We start from the raw sequence: 16902 nt of genomic DNA on the forward strand, positions 1-16902 counted from the left end.
CTTTAATTGATATTCATTAAACATCAAGCAAAAAACAAATTGTTTGCGGCTAAACTGAATCTACACTGTAAAAAAAATGCAGGGTTCCACACAATTCATTCATGTTGTCCCAACACAAATCGATTAAGTTTTAACAAATTTATGTGGATTGAACATAAAAAAATTAAGTTGTGCCAATGAAATATCAGGAATTGTGTTTTTTCAGCTCATTTTAATTAAGTAGTTTGAACAAGTAAAAAAAAATTTTTTGAGTGTAGTGGCTACTTGGCCTAGGCAATTAATCAAAATTAACTGCAAATGCGATTGTCATGTACATCTTGTCATGTTGTAGTCTGTAGTAAATCTCCTCCAAAGGCCAGAGGGTGCTCTCGAACAGAAACGCCAAACACCAATGAAGAAACAAGAAATCCCCATAAAGTTTCATAATAAACTGAAGAAATAACTGCTTCATATATTCAGTGCGAGTAATAATCAGACAATTTACAAGAATCACCACACATAAGATTTATGTGAAGTTGTGAATTAAAAATTGTAATGTAATTTCACATGATGCATTCACTACACAGAGCCACAGATCGAGAACAGACGTAAGCAGCTGTCAGTGAGTACGTTTATATGGACGCCAATAATCAGATTTTAATACTATTAAGAAAATACTCTGATTAAGAGTCTACCGTGTAAACAGCCATTTTGATTACCTTCATCTGACTAATGTCGTCTTCGAACTAGAAATCGAAAGAGAAATCGAATTGAGACATGTGGAGTATGCTGATTTTAGCTGTCTGTACTGCACTTCAATAATGCATGCAAACACTGAAACCAAACTATTACCGTCATGTAGGATTTTCGCTGCATTTTGTGACAGGATATTCCACACATACACGGCTGTTTGACATTATTCTCTGCTCCTACGGAGTCAGTGAAAGACCACAGACACCTGCATCGCGAAATGTGTAGGGTTTTTCCCCATACGGCGTGCGGTATCAAATTCTATTAAAACTACACTCTTCCAGCGGTTCATACCCCCATCCAATATCTCGTTTGTCGCGGGGGGCATGCATGAACTGTTCCTGAATGAAAGTGCCAAACTGCAGTTAAAGTCGACAAAATTAAACACCTAAAATGACATGAAACTCCAGAGGAAATAGCATGGTAAAGCAATGACGTTAATCGAATTATGTGCTATAACATGTAAAGCAGGATCATGAAAGGAACATTCAAAAAGCAACTTATGTAAACACCTTAATTATATTCTTGTCTTATTCAGATTAAGGCAAACTATTTGATTACTAATGTCTATGATAGACATTCACACATTTAAGATTATCTCAGTGTCTTTGTTTTCTGATTAAATCAACTTCAAGTTTTGTCTAGCTTATCAATCTACTACGACTCTGTATAGTAAATACTGCTCCAATGCTCTGAAAGCATGTGCCGAAAGTTTAATAAAATCAGCTTTACTGACAAAATGCGCATGAAAAATCATCTGTGATTAATCCAGCCCTAATGGCTATACAAATAACAACGTGCCTTTCTCAAATCACTTTCGAATACAAGTCAAAAGATGCTTAAGATTATAACAAAATGTAATAAATGTTCTGTAAAAAAATGGAACTCCTCATTACTTTGCAACAATTAGAGAAAACACAACACGCCAGGAAAATTCTCATTTACCCAAGCATTATAGCGAAAGACAAAGTTACGTTGGTGTTGTGTTTTCTACAAATGCCATTCGGATAGCAAGCAGACAACGTTGTCCACCTCCAACAAGTGTTTTAGCATATTAGTTAGAGGTTAAGATGGTCATAAAAGAAAAATATATAAATAACAGCATACTGTTATTAGCCACTCCACAGCGGTTGTAAATGTGAAGACAATTTCATGAAAAGGTTCAATTATATCCTGTCTAAAAACCATTCAGACAATAATCACTGCCTTTATTACTAAGAGATGTGCTTGTTTTTTGTGACAAGAACTTAAAATGTTTACACAAGCCCTTTCTGTCAAAATTGCGTATGGAGTGTAACAGAAGAACTATTGATTAAATCTGTAAATCTGATTACAATTTTGACGGCTAATACTGGGATAGACCAGGGATTTAAAAACATTATAGTGTCTTTATTCTGATGTCTCGTTATCAAATTCAGATGAGAAAAAAGACTGCTTGGATATTAGTGAAAACTATTAAATGCCTTTAGCCTAAAATGTCAACAAAAACATTTTAACAGCTGAAAACAAAACATTTGATGGAGAAAATTATTTAATTTAAATTAGAATCAACAGCCAACTTTAAATGACAATGACACATCTTTTGACTTGAAAGTCGTTAAATTTAAAACTGAAAATAAAATTTAACTGAGTACCATGGGCCAATCACTGTGGCATTAAACCAGAAATACTGTAATACAGGGTTTCAGAAGGTTTAATCAAGTCAAATTTAAGACTTTTTAAGATCATTGTGGATGAAATTTTTGACGTATACAAGGCTAAACACTAATGATTATTTATAATGGCCTGGTTTGCCACACAAAAAAATCTAATGTAATTATTTCTTTGTGACATACTTTAATGTGTCAAAACAATAAAATTGTAATTGTATGCACTTTTTTCCCATCATAATATTTCTTTTTTAATGACAAGTTTAACATTGCTAAAAGTTTTTTTTTTTTGGAGGGAATTACATAGATAATCACACACATATTCGTTGGCTTTTGGGCCAAATTGATTGAGTTTAACTTCAATTCAACCTAATGTATTTCTGTTATAAAACCTTAAAGGGCAAATGAAGCACTCAGTCAAGTTTACATTATTTTGTACATTGGATTCTACTTTAATGAAAATATATTAAACAAACACGATTAATGAATCCTATACTTACCCTTTACTATAGAGTTTAGACCTAGGGTGCCACCATCTTGGAATGTCGCCGTGTCTGACGTCACGGGGTTGGTTCCGTTCTCTCAGCTGAACAGATACAGTGAAAGTAATGGACAAGACGGAGATTGTAAAGCCTAATTTAACCCAATGTGTGAAGTTGTGGACGTGGAGCTGGTGAAAATACAAGCATCAGATGTGTGTCTAATAAAAAAGCATATATATTTACTCTATTTTTCTTTTTTCCCTCTTAATTAGTGCTTTGGTCCACTCTCTGTATTACACTGCCTGACTGCCAGTCTGGGTTTCAACCATGGTAGTAACTGACTGAACACAGAGACTGGACAGACTAATTTAACCCAATGCATGAAGTTGTGGATGTGCGTCGCAGAGCTGGAGCAAATACAACAAATACAAGCATTTAAGTTGTCTTAAGTTGTGTATTTTTCTTTTGTAAACACCTTTCGTTTGATTTGCTTTGGTGCACTCTCTTATGCTACTCCAGCCATGCCTGACGAGGGGATTTACATTCAGACTAATGCAACTATTAAAATAATACATGACTTCACGCTTTACTAAGTCAGGTCTTTGTGGATTATGTCAAGACATATTCCCTTATCAAGTCGATCAATTCAATCTCTCAACGTGTATGTAAGGATGTAAAAACCTGCCATGTGAAAAAACGCACCGATCTTAGTTTGTTTTGAACACAAAAAGAGGCGATGGGCTGTAGTAGTGAATGTGAAAGTACCCACCCCATTACGTCAGCACCGGACCTTGTTGAAACCCAGACAGGCAGTCAGGTTGCGTAATACAGAGAGCGGATTAAAGCGCATCAAATAATAGGTAATAAACAGGAAAAAAAAAAAAGAAAAATAGAATAAATATACATGTTTATATTAGACAGACATCTGATGCTTGTATTTGCACCAGCTCCACATCCACAACTTCACGCATGTAATTTAATTAGTCTCTGCAGTCTCCGTGTTCAGTCCTTTAATTTCACTGTATCTGTTAAGCTGAGGGAATGAAACCAACCCTGTGATGTCAGACAAGATGGCGGCGTCCTAGGTCTAAAATCTATAGTAAAACATGCCGTTTTCTGCTAAATGGTTACATTAATCGAGTTTGTTATATAAATTTCCATTAAAGTGAAAATCAATTTACAAAATAATGTAAACTTGACAGAGTGCTTTATTTCCCCTTTAAGTTTCATGCCTATTTATAAATATGTCTATTCCCCTTATTTCTGTAGATAGTTTTTGTATGAATGGAAGATATTGTAAAGGTATATATTGCTCTGTTATTATCATGAGGAACTGTGTAATTGTTTTTAGTTTTCTTTCACTGATTTTATTAAGATGGACTGTTGGTGATTAGATGGATGTCAGGGCAACGCAGTGGCGCAGTAGGTAGTGCTGTCGCTTCACAGCAAGAAGGTCACTGGTTCGAGCCTCGGCTGGGTCAGTTGGCGTTTCTGTGTGGAGTTTGCATGTTCTCCCTGAGTTCGTGTGGGTTTCCTCTGGGTGCTCCGGTTTCCAAAGACATGTGGTACAGGTTAATTGGGTAGGCTAAATTGTCCATAGTGTATGTGTGTGTGAATGAGTGTGTATGTGTTTCTCAGTGATGGGTTGCAGCTGGAAGGGCATCCGCTGCATAAAACAAATGCGGGATGAGTTGGCGGTTCATTCTGCTGTGGCGACCACAGATTAATAAAGGGACTAATCCGACAAAAAAATGAATTAATGAATGAATGAATGGATGGATGTCAGCCCAATAGCTTTACTTGGACAGAGGAAAATATAAGACCTTTTTAAAATTATGTAAGACACATAACACAATATTTCAGTGAATTTAAAATTTAAGGCCTAAAATTACTTAAGACCTCGCAGACACCCTGGTAATAACTTGTGTATAGATTATATAGTCGATAAAAATTTTTAACTCCATTCACGTACATTCTCCACAGGTCAATTACTGATGATAATGACACCAATTGCATGTTGTTTTACCCATTTTTCCTCTCACATGATTTAAAATTGTGGACTTAAACAAAAGGCCACAGGGGACCAACTGGACCATACTAACCAGCCAAACTCTGACCACACTATCAAGAAGACACTTACTCGTTTTGTGTGGAGTTACACTGTCACAGCAGAAAAACAAACAGACTAGTTTGTATTCTGTTTGTATTTGCATTTCCCCATGCCAAATCTCTCATATAACAGTTAGCCTTTCGGTTAGGGACAATAATAAGGAATGTTTGCTTGCTGTGAGGCTATTTAGCACAACATCTCACGAAAACACACCAGAACTGAAATCAAAGCTTACATCACAAGGCAGAGAAGCTTCTGTTACTAAACCTGCCTTTGTTTTGGCACAGAATTTGGTGTGTAAAAATTAATGTTTTTTCTTCTTCTCCACATCATAAGAGTGTCAAAGAAACAAAATCATCTCTGTCAATTCATTCGAAAATTAGCATTTTCCGTTTTGGCTGTTAGCCCTGTGTGTCCAGAATTTTCAGTTTCAGCCAAGAATTTTCATTTCAGTCCATCAGTATTGAAAAGCTATATTGGGTAGGAGTGGAGCACATTAATATTGCAGAAGGTTTTTTCTTATTTGTTACAGTTAATAATTGATAGCAGAAGCAATCCATTATCAAGGCCTCTCTCAGAACTACTCTGGACAAAAATGACCGGTCGGGCTGGGTGGGGAAACCGGCAAAAAGAGGGGGAGGGGAGAAAGAGAAAACAAATGAGCAAAAATGTCTGCACCAGCACCTAGCTAAGCCGATAACACTGACCACAAATGCTGTTTGTTTCTGCTCTCCGAGCATGTTTGTTTCAGCAAAATGTTGCGATTGTGTTTCTCACACCTAAGCAGATTTAATAAATCCTGACTTAAAAAAAACAATGCGACCACTAAATAAAAAAAACATACTTCTGTTCTTCTGTGCAACTGAATTTACTGCAGAAAACTGCATGCTTAGAGGCAGCCACTGCAAGGCAGGGTAATGGTTCACTTTGTAAATGCTAAGAGCACCTAGTGGCTTGCTGACTTGCATTAAAACAGAAGGGTGGAGTTGGAGTGTGTTCTTGATTAAATAGTTTGAGCCGCACAAGTCAGTAGATTCCTGCATTTTTCCCTGTGGCCCTCATTCCCGGTTTTGCTCCAACCTCTCAATCTTCCTTGACGCTCATTGTGCTGTGGAAAGCTGCAGTGTGCTACTAACCATAAACAATCATTTCACAATCTCCAAAATGAGCTACCACAATGAAGGGCTGAAATAAGTAACTGTAAACACAGACACAAACGCTTCTGCCTTTGGGACATATTTCTATCAATACCACTGTCATACTGAATGCCCTGTGAAATAGGTCAATAAGCACAGTTTTCTTTAATGTGTGGACATGTCCTATTAAAACAGTAGGTATGCATGTATGCATGTATGTATGTATGTGTGTATGTATGTATGTATGCATGTATCCATCCATCCATAAATTAACAAAATAGGTTTTGAAAGCGTACTGAACGCAAGTAAAAGGACTTAAAAAGTAATTAATGATTAAAAGTAAAGTGAGTTATCATTTCATAAAATCTTTGTGAGAATAAAATGACAATCAGGAGCAACAGATACAGTTTTGTAATAATTAAGCCTATATGGTCTTAGCCAGAACTTAAATAGCCGCAATAGGTCAAGATACTTAATTATGAACAATGAATGGTTACTTGAGGAATATTGATTGGCTTTAATTTAATAATATACACATCTACCAAAAATGAATTTTGTAAATGTTTTGACTAGTCTAAATTACAGCACTAACATTTTATAATAGGGTCACATTGGTTATCAAGAAGTAAACTACATTAGTTAACAAGAACAAAACTCCTATATTCATTCATCTGCATTTACTAATACACTGCAAAAATCCTTAAAATACTTTATCAAGGAGTATGTAAATGCTTTTTAATAATAATAATAATACAAACTAAAGAAGACTTATTCATATAAATCCGCGTGTTTTGGCTTATTAATATTTTTTTGCGTATAGACGTCTGTGACAGTAGTTTTCACTGTGCTTACGGTTTATGTGCATCATATTCGTTCTTCTGTTAGTGTAAGTAAACGTCTTTTGCAGTAATTGCACACAGTTTGTTGTTTGTTTTGTCTGGCGCACCTCACCACTGTCATTTTACCAAAGAGCATAGAATCACCAAGAGGCGATACTCTGTTGCTATTTGGGAAACAGCCACTAGATGCTGCTAGTGTCACGCGGTGGCCATTTTGGAATGAAAAATCTAATAGAAAATCAGCACGGATAACTAACGTTAGACAGAATAAATTAAAATATTGAATACGAGTTAAAATGAGTACATCCCTTTTGAAAAGTAACATTTTAAAACAATATCCCAATGAAAACAGACAATTTCCAAAATGTTGTCAAGACTAAGTTTAATACATTTGATTTCTAAAATATCTGTTTCACATATAATATAAAAGGTTAACAAAATAACTTAATTACCATTTTGTTTTGTTTTACTCAAATTAGGGTGAAGCAAAAATAAGTATACACAACAACTACTACAACAAAAACTACATTATCTGGTAGTTAGTATGGCCTCCATGATTTTTAATGACAGCATCAAAAATCAAGATAAAAATATATATAAACATTAAAAAATTTGAGAAATTGGAGCTTTTTAAATAAAAACTTTATTAGTTTTTTTTAACAGATAACACTGAGAAAAAAATACTTTGTACTATTATAGTATAATACTCCAACAAAAAGTACTGTTAATCTGTTATCAACATCTCATTTTGAAAGTCATGTTAATTTAATTTAACATGTCATTGTTAATATGTATTATGCCAGTGCGTAAACTATTAAATTAAAGTAATTTAAAGTAATTTCACCTGAAAGTGACAGTTTCAAGAACACAAATATGGTTAATATATTAAACATTAAGTCTGTAAAATAAACTTTTAAAAGGGCTGATAATCACCAGTCTATGATTTAAAGTGTTATATTGTCATCTTTCAGGTTGTATTTTAGCTTTAAATGAATAAATGAAAAAACAAAACATCCAATGGACAGCTGATCGCTTTCACTTCAGAATAGTAGAATCACTGGGTGCTGCTGTTGCAATGGAACATTCTATTGAGTGTCGCCTCTTGGTGATTCTAAGCTCATTGATTTTACTTTCCCACCCCACCTCTTGCTCGCTGCTGATGTGCAGGTAAAGCGAGCTTGCTCCTGTAAACAGCGCCCCCTCGGTTAAAAAAATGCATCACGATTCATTCAACATTTCAAATGGTTTGAATCGTCACATATTTCAATCAATTTTCAACCGACTCATGGTGAATTGTTACATCTCAAGTCTCGACAAATAGCACTAAGGTGCTTGCGGCGACCAGAGTTCGATTCCCGGCTCCAGGTCCTTTGCCGATCCTTCCCCTAACTCTGCTCCCCACACTTTCTTGTTTGTACATCTCCACTGTCCCATCAATAAAAGGTGAAACCCCCTAAAAACTAATTATAAATGAGACTTTGTATTGATCTTGATCTTCACGCATAAGCAGGCGCAGCCATCAGAATCTTTTTGGCTCGATACTTGCGGTTTCATTCACTTATATTGATTCCCTGATGTTAATAACAGCTCTTTATGCTGCTTGATGTTGCAAACTGAAATTTTCTTATTGTGTTATTCTACTTTTTATGTATAGACTCAAACACACTTGTTTGTAGAACAAGTAGTTTGGCCGTAATCTGCTGTTTATTATTACTAGTCCTTTTCTCCCATAGGTAACTGAATCGGACGTTTTAAACAAATCGCAAAAATGAGCCAGCATCACAGAATAAGGTCAATAAAGTGTTACTGCAAAAAACAATTCTGATATACATGAAGAAAAGCGCTATGTGAGAAATTATCTCAATAGCAGAAGTGAGCATTAACACGCCAGACATTCAACATTGCCACATTCCTGCATACCATGCATGTGTTCCAAAACTCACTTGACCATTTCACAATTAGTTTCTCTAAGCATTACAAAAAGGGTGTGAAAGAAGAAGTTTACAGAAAAGAGAGGATGAGGCCAAGTGGAAAATGCTAAGACACTAAAAATTGAAACCACAAGGACATTTTCAATTGACATAATATCTGTATTGTGCAACACGGAGTGGCGAATATGATTTTCAGATTTGACCAGTCAGATGTCTTATGTTTTAACACCCAATCAATACTTGGGTAGCTTCTTTTAATATACTACTGCTATACTAGCCAGTAACCTGACTGAAAGGACCCTTTGCAAAGCACTGTGCACTTTGAGCCATCAAAAGCATTCCCTGCAAACAGTCAAGCCAAATGATCTGCTCTGCATCTGAACTGTTGCCAAACTGTCAAAAACACATCAGACTTTTGACCCTGTGCCACTATGCTAGGTCCTATGCTTTATAGCTCTACTGGATACAGCACATATGCAATGAACTTCTCATATAAATCAGTTGATCTATCGTTTTCTTTCAGTCCTGACATTAGGATTGAGAACCTAAAATGCAAGCGTTGTGAGAAATAAGAGACATGAGAGACATGGCAAGATTTTAAAAAGTATCATAAGTGTACCAACTTTGTACATCTCTTTTATTAAAATAAAATTTGTGAAAATAAAATTTATTTGAAGTTTAATTTTAAACATTAAAATGTAATCTATTCCTTAAATTACCATTTTTTCTTAGTTTTCAGAAGCAATTTTCAGTGTCAAACATTCAAAAATCATCCTAATATTGTAGATCTTGTGCTCAAGAAACATTACTTTTTTCAAGAATGTACTATTTTTATGACTTTTCAAGATTATTTAATGAATAAAAGGTTTAAAAGTATTTATTAAAATAATTCTTGATATTTATTTGTTCAAATAATAAGTCATAGCCGTAAACATTTGTACGTTAGTGTGATTGAAAAAAGTAAATAAAATAAATAAATATATATAATGAGCATGTATGGGTGTTTCCCAGTGTTGGGTAGTGGCTGGAAGGGCATCCACTGCGTAAAACATATGCTGGATAAGTTGGTGGTTCATTCCGCTGTGGCGACTTCTGATTAATAAAGTTACTTTAAAAGCTAAAAAGAAAATGAATTAATGAAAAAATAAACTTATCTCATTAATTTAGATAAAGCAAAAAAATTACAGCTACATCTGAGGTTTCCGATGCTCATTCACTGCAATCAATATAAAATGCATCTTTAATTAGAACATCTGCTGATAAATATATAACTGCTCAAAACAGAGATGAAACGTCTAATGGGCCTGTACACCTGGCATGGGGCTCTTTTAGAAAAGAAGCATTTCAGTTATTAGCCACTTGACTCCAGTAAAAACAGTCTGGTCCTAATCAGCCACTTTCAAGCACTACATGCCATACTTTTGAGACCACTACACCAGAAAACAGACTGAGAATGAAGCCCAATGTTGAGGACAGCCCTCCAAAACTACAGTAAAGCAAGGTTGTAAGCTTACTGAAGCAAGAGAGAATGGATAAATTGAAGGAAGTTTCTTATCTAACTCTAAAGTATAATGAAAACATCCAAAGAAGACAAAGGCTTTTGTCCACAAACGCTGCTTAAATCTCTCTCAACGAGAGGAAATCTAAAAATGACTTCTGAGAACAAACCGTGGTACAACAAAGCACTTGTTCTTGCATCGATCTAATCTTGTTATAGCATTGTGTGGATGAGCTCAGAAATCATTTTAATTAGATTTGGAGCCATGAAATATTGTTCATCACATTCAACAGACTACCGTTTTACTCTGCGAGTTCAAAGCATGTGAAATCACACTCTCAAGCCATTGAATTTTCCTGGATTGGCTACAAGGTCAAATATAATAGCTGCTACTTAAATCACAAAGGCAGAAAAAACCAAATATTCTAATCTTGCAAAATACTTGGCTGTTTGAGTCTAAAACGTGTTGCTGATTGCACAATGAGATAAAACATGAATTCAATAGCAATATTCCAAGAAGAGCTCCACTAGATTAAAGGAATCCAATAATAAAAAATAAAAAAACATCACATGAGCCTGGAGGTGATTTCTAACATGTTTGGTTGGAGCTCGATAGCAGGCAGACCTGTAAGTGAGTGATTTCATTACAGATTATTGGTGTATATTACCACTAAGAGGAAGGGAAGACCCCATGGTACACATACAATGTGCGAATGACTAAATGCATTGACTCATCCAGTGCAGATAGAATGGAGAGTTAAGTGTTCAGTTGTCTTGGAAACTAAAGTTGCAGCAAACGAAGGCATTTCATGGGATTTGGTGAAAAATAAAATGTCTAAAAACAAATCGTTAAAGATGGAATTTGACAACGGACCGGACTGAATGCAAAACAAAAGAAAAACACACAAGATAGGGGAGCAAGTAACCAATCATCACTGGGGCAAGTTGTGATCTGATATTTAAAAAGCTGAACATTACAACATAACATAATCTTATGAATACATTGAAAATTATTGTGCTATATGTGTTGCATTCTGCAACCTTAATGCACGGTCATATTAAAGTCAAGCAATAAGCATCACACTGGTTTTCACAGCTGGCTCTTTGTGATTCCAGGTGTAGCAGAGGCCTTGGACTTATACTGACTCCTATTGGCATGGATGCATGAAGTTTGTCCAGATTTGGGATATTTTCTTCCTCTTTTTCTGCTTCCCAAGATACACAAATCCAGTTATGGATTTTATCCACTTATGAGTGCATTTACTGGAAGCTAGATACATAGCATTAACCAGATTACCACAAGTTGTTTATTCAAACTTTGTCATGCAGCCATTACCATGTGCTCAGTTTGCACTTTTAATGTAGGTTTATGCTTATGGCCTGGGCACTAGCTAAAACACTATCTGAACTAATCTTTTAAGTTTTTGTTATTTTTTTGTACCTAGGTCAATTATGTCATGTGATACCAACATGGCGCCACCCATGAGCACCGACCCACGTAAAGTATAAAAAATAGCCTTATCTACAATAATAACACAAGAGTTTCAATATTCCGTAACATTTCTCAAAAGTGTTCTTCGTTTATGTTTAAATCTTAACAACAAAAATAAATAAGTTACTGCTCCTTTAATTAATCAAAAAGTTATATCCCTACACCGGTAGGTGTGTCTTACAACGCCGACCAAGACGCCACAAATAAAGATTTGCACAAGCAAAGCGTTCACGTAAACAACCCCCGTGCAATTAACACACAAACAGCGTTCACACACGCTCAGTCGCATTTTTATGAGGAACTAAACCCGTTTTGAAACATTCTTGGATCGTCCGCATTTTAGAAAGATGAAGCTTTAAACCGACAGATCGCGAGCAGTGATTGACCTGCGGTTGTTGGAAAGCGTACCGAGAATTTGCATGAATCTTGCCCCAACAGTCCTGCGGTTACAGCACTGTCGGTGCATTTGAATAACACTAAAACGTTACTTACATAACGCCGTAACTTTTTTTCAGGTGGAGACTTTCGGAGCCACCCCGAGTACACCACATCTCCTCCGCTCATTTTCTTAAAGGCTTTGAGGAAAGCACGAGTTTTAAATTCCGTGTTTCAACCTGCAACATATCAAAACAAAGTGCCAAACATGAGGTGGAAGTTGCGCTTTGAAGTGTTTTTAGCGCATGTGTTTGAAACAACATGAATACCGTCACTCCTGGTTTCCAGCACGTCCACACGGGAAGAGCTTCCCGACAGCGACGCGGCTTTCGGAAACTCTTCTGGATGAAGTCCTCTCCTCTGCCGAAGGGAATATATCAAGCACAGTTTGTTTAAACACAAATATATCCGTCTGTAGTTGAGTCCCCTTTTAGTTTACACACTTTGTCCGTGTAAATAAAACGCTGTTTTCGTTTTTTCCGAGCTGATATGCAACGAGGCAGCGACTGATACTCGCCAAGTTCGGCGCAGTGAAAGCTCTGCTTGATTACCTTATTTCAAAGTAAAACAAAACAGTTTCCTTGAAAATATGTACAGTTTTTCCTTGTTTTTCCAAGACATTATGGTCGCATTAGCACTGAAGTGCTTTTGGAAGTGGAAATCTTCCCCGATCGTCGACCTTCCCTCCAGTTTCACTCCCCACGGCTCTTGCTGATTGACAAGCATAAACGTCGATACTTTCCCTAAACTCAGCCTCCTCTGGCCTATGGAGGCAGGGAGAAGTCAAGACACAGAATAAAGAACATTACATCATGGGAAATGTAGTCTTGGAGTGTTGCCCCGTCAGAGGGAAACACTGGGACGGTGACTCGCATTACAAATAATTGATGTAAATAAACCTCTTACGTCCCAAATAAATCTCACTTAAATTTGGATTAAGATTGAAAAACAAAGTAGCAGTGTTATTTTGTATATAATATTTTTAATAATTAACGCGCACTGATAAAAAAACAAAACTACTAGACTATTAAATATAATTCAGATTTCACTTAATACGTGTATTAACACTTCAGTATGCTTAAAAAAGTAGCTGAGTCACTGAACCGAGCCGGCTTTTGATCATCTTTGATTGATGAGCTTCACTGAGGATATTACAAATATAAATGGTAAAATGGGTCAAACTACTGTATATAAATATAGCTAATTTATTTATAACGAGAATGAAAATTACATTTAGGCAAGAAATGCCTGAATCAACAAACTGGGATGTTGCAAACACCATCAAAGCAGTCTCACACACACATAAAAAACTGAATAAATAGCAACGCGGATCAACACTTTATAAGACGTTTAGAACAAGTAATATAACATCAAAGTCTTTTTACTCTTTACACACTATGACGTAATTACGTCAGGGCGTAAAAGACTCATTGATGTTGAGTTTGAACCGAATCTTTAAAGGAACTGTTCAAAAGAACCGAATTGCATTTTCAAATCAAACGTCTTGATGCTGTCAGTAAGGCTACATTTATAGCCAGGTGATATACATTTTTAAAAATAGGCCTAGATAAAACCTGAATTTATTTATAAAGTATAGCTTAAAGTGCAGGAAGAGATTATTTTAGAAAAGTAATATTTGCATCTATAAGGAAGAACAAGGTTGCATGCAATGATGGAAAGTGAAGAGTTTCAGTAAAGAACGTTCACGTTTGTGGGATTGGTATCTTTGGAATGTTATTGTAATGCTAAACGCCTCACTCAGTTATCTCTGAAGCTTTGTGCCTACTCACTGCTCTAAATTTCAGCTCAGTGCAAAGGATTTAGATTATTATCCTATAATCATTAATCGTGTGATTTTAGGTTTTGGATTAAAATAGAATTTTTACTTTATGGAGGTGCACAGATACTTAAAGGATCAATAATTCATCACAGTGACATTTTTTTATTGTTACTTTAACATTAAAACAAGTTAATCATGTTTCGACTTAATCCTTTATGTGAGATTAAACTTGAAAAGACTTGTAAAAGTAATTTAATTCGACTTAAAAAATAAAGGCAGCAACTGATTTGAATGCAGTGAAGTATTTAGTGTATTATTTAAATTGGTAATTTTAATGTGTGTATTTTTAAAAGGATGTTAATTAATATAATTTCAGTAAAAGCTACTTCTTAACATATTTCATTAGAGCTCACTGACTTTGTTTCAACAAGTTCCATAAATATTTTTAACATAAACATTTCAAGCAACAATATTATCATTATTATTTTAAAGGGTGTTATAAACAGTGGTGTAAAGTAACAAATTACAAATACTCAAACAACTGAAATGGAGTAGTTTTTCTCAGGAATTGTAATTTACTAAGTAGTTTTATAAATGTGTACTTTTACTTTCCCTTTAGTACATTTTTGGTGTTGTATTGGTACTTTTACTCCACTACTTTCCTTCAACCTGCTGTCACTACTTTATTTTTTCTTGTCTATGAGGATTAGAAAAATCAGTCCTGTGATTCCTGAGCAATCAAATCACACATAGAAGGTAAATCACATCATAATTACCTCAAGACATGGGCGATTTATAATTGCAACAAACTGCTTGGAAGCATTAGAAGTGTCCAAAAGATGATGTTTAAAATCTTTACACGCATTGATCCCAAGGTTGTTTAGATGCATGTCACTGATGAGAAGATGACAGATGTTTACTGTATGATGACCGAAATGGCCTTAAACACCCAGCAGGCATTAGATGTCTACATGATGTCAGATTGGCGTTGTACCCCAACGTTGTGGGGACGTTGCGTTTTGTTTGGAAATTAAAAGTGGGTTGACGTCAGAACCCAACGTCAAGCTGACGTCAATGTCCAACGTCCAACCTAAAATCAACCTCTAATGATGTTACAGTTTGACGTGGACGTTACCACTATGACGTCTATCAGCACGTTGGATTTTGGTTGCCATACCTAACAAATAAATGTCAGTATTTATTTTTGGACGTCAAAATAATGTTGTCCTTAGACGTTGACTAGACTTTGAATTTTGGGCACCGAACATCACGACCTAAATCAAAGCTAATATTAATGTCTTATGATGTTGTGTGCCTGCTGGGCAATAACTAAATGCACTACAGAATGTTACGTTTACACACATCCACAAATTACATGTAAAATCATCAGCTTTTTACAGCGTAATACTCACTACTCTTCAGTACTCTTGAAAGGGCTACTTTTTACTCATACTTTGAGTAATATTTAAAACAGATACTTTTACTGTACTTGCACTACTTTTTTAGGCAAGTAATGGTACTTTTACTTAAGTATGATTTTTCAGTACTCTTTTACTCACCACTGGTTACAAACCATGGACCAAGCAAACATGCTATGTCTTCGGGGGTCTTGGTCAGTAAATTACTGATTAAAAAAAACTAATTTCCCTATAGAGGAAAAGGAAATGTTTTTACTTCCAGAACCCAATAGTTTAAAGATTTTTAATAAGCAAATAAATAAAAAAATAAAATATGAAATGACCATGAAGTGCATTTAGAAATGCACTTATAACTTGGTTATATAGGTCAGACAAAAGCCATATATATGTAAAAAAATCATGCATAATTTGATTACTTTTGTGTTCATTTTGAGCCTAGATGCTAGATTCAGCAGAAATTGCTGCACGAGATCCAATTACTTTTAAAGTAAACTTAAAAACTTTAAAAAAATAATAATTAAAGTGCTTAAAACTCATCAATTGGCAAACACTATGGAACAAACACAAGGTTAAAACCAAGAGCAAGTAGCAAAATCACATTATAATGACAATATGAAATCATAACGAAATCTTAATGTAACAATTTAAATAAAATATCCATGTAATAATTTACAATAAACACCTTAGTTGTCACTAAATTGTAACTTCAATGTTATAACAACATTGCAGAGTAACATTACAATGTGGATTTAAACCTTGTAAATTTACCCCTCCCAAATGTCCATGTCCCTCAGTAAATTGTAAGTGGGAGTTGCCTAAATTGTAGCAAAGAAATGTGTAGGTCGTTGAATAATTGAGAGTCATTGATTTTACCAAATGGTCTTAGAGACTTTGCAGCGCACATGTTACAAAGCTAATGGCTCTGGGGGAGACTGAAGAACTAAAGGTGCCCTCTTCTGAAAACCACAAAAGGCCAACTTTGCATCTATTAGTTGTCAAGTTAAGAAAATGTGGATCTACGCAAGTGCTTCACCACAGCATTAAGTGTCTATTTGGTTACCAAGCTAATGCCATACTGATTTTAACTGGACTTTGGGCTCAAGAACAGAGCATTGTGTCAGGGTTCAAACTGAGGACACTGGAGGTTGGGGGTGGACTCATGGATTGATAGTCAATGTATGGCCTACAAAGGCCTCAGGCTTTGATTGCAAAAACAGACCTCAACTTGATTAAAAGGTCTTTTTGGTAATTTTAGTAACATTACTATACTATTATTGACTAGTTTTTGTGTTTTAGCTTTTTGTTGGTAAATTCTTTGAATGTTCAAATTTTTTACAATTTATTAAAAAAATACAAATGTAAATATAAAATCTGAAGTAAAATATATATATTTTTTGTTTTGT

General features: G+C 35.2%; 1 protein-coding gene across 5 annotated transcripts in view; it reads right to left on the reverse strand.

Moving 5' to 3' along the window:
• The window catches only part of gab1 (GRB2-associated binding protein 1), a 123686-nt gene extending 110640 nt beyond the window's left edge, over positions 1-13046 (reverse strand). For 2 of the 5 annotated variants that reach the window (XM_056457886.1, XM_056457878.1), the window contains exons 1-2: positions 12571-13046; positions 12359-12480 (exon numbers count right to left, since the gene is read on the reverse strand). In XM_056457886.1, the coding sequence (XP_056313861.1) occupies positions 12359-12430 (72 nt within the window). In that variant the 5' untranslated portion in view covers positions 12431-12480; positions 12571-13046. The remainder of the gene's footprint in view (positions 1-12358; positions 12481-12570) is intronic. The other 3 variants (XM_056457905.1, XM_056457869.1, XM_056457896.1) reach the window with 2 other exon arrangements.
• Between the last annotated feature and the right edge of the window lie 3856 nt (positions 13047-16902).

The sequence above is a fragment of the Danio aesculapii genome, chromosome 1 (assembly GCF_903798145.1).
Source record: "Danio aesculapii chromosome 1, fDanAes4.1, whole genome shotgun sequence".
Taxonomy (NCBI): domain Eukaryota; kingdom Metazoa; phylum Chordata; class Actinopteri; order Cypriniformes; family Danionidae; genus Danio; species Danio aesculapii.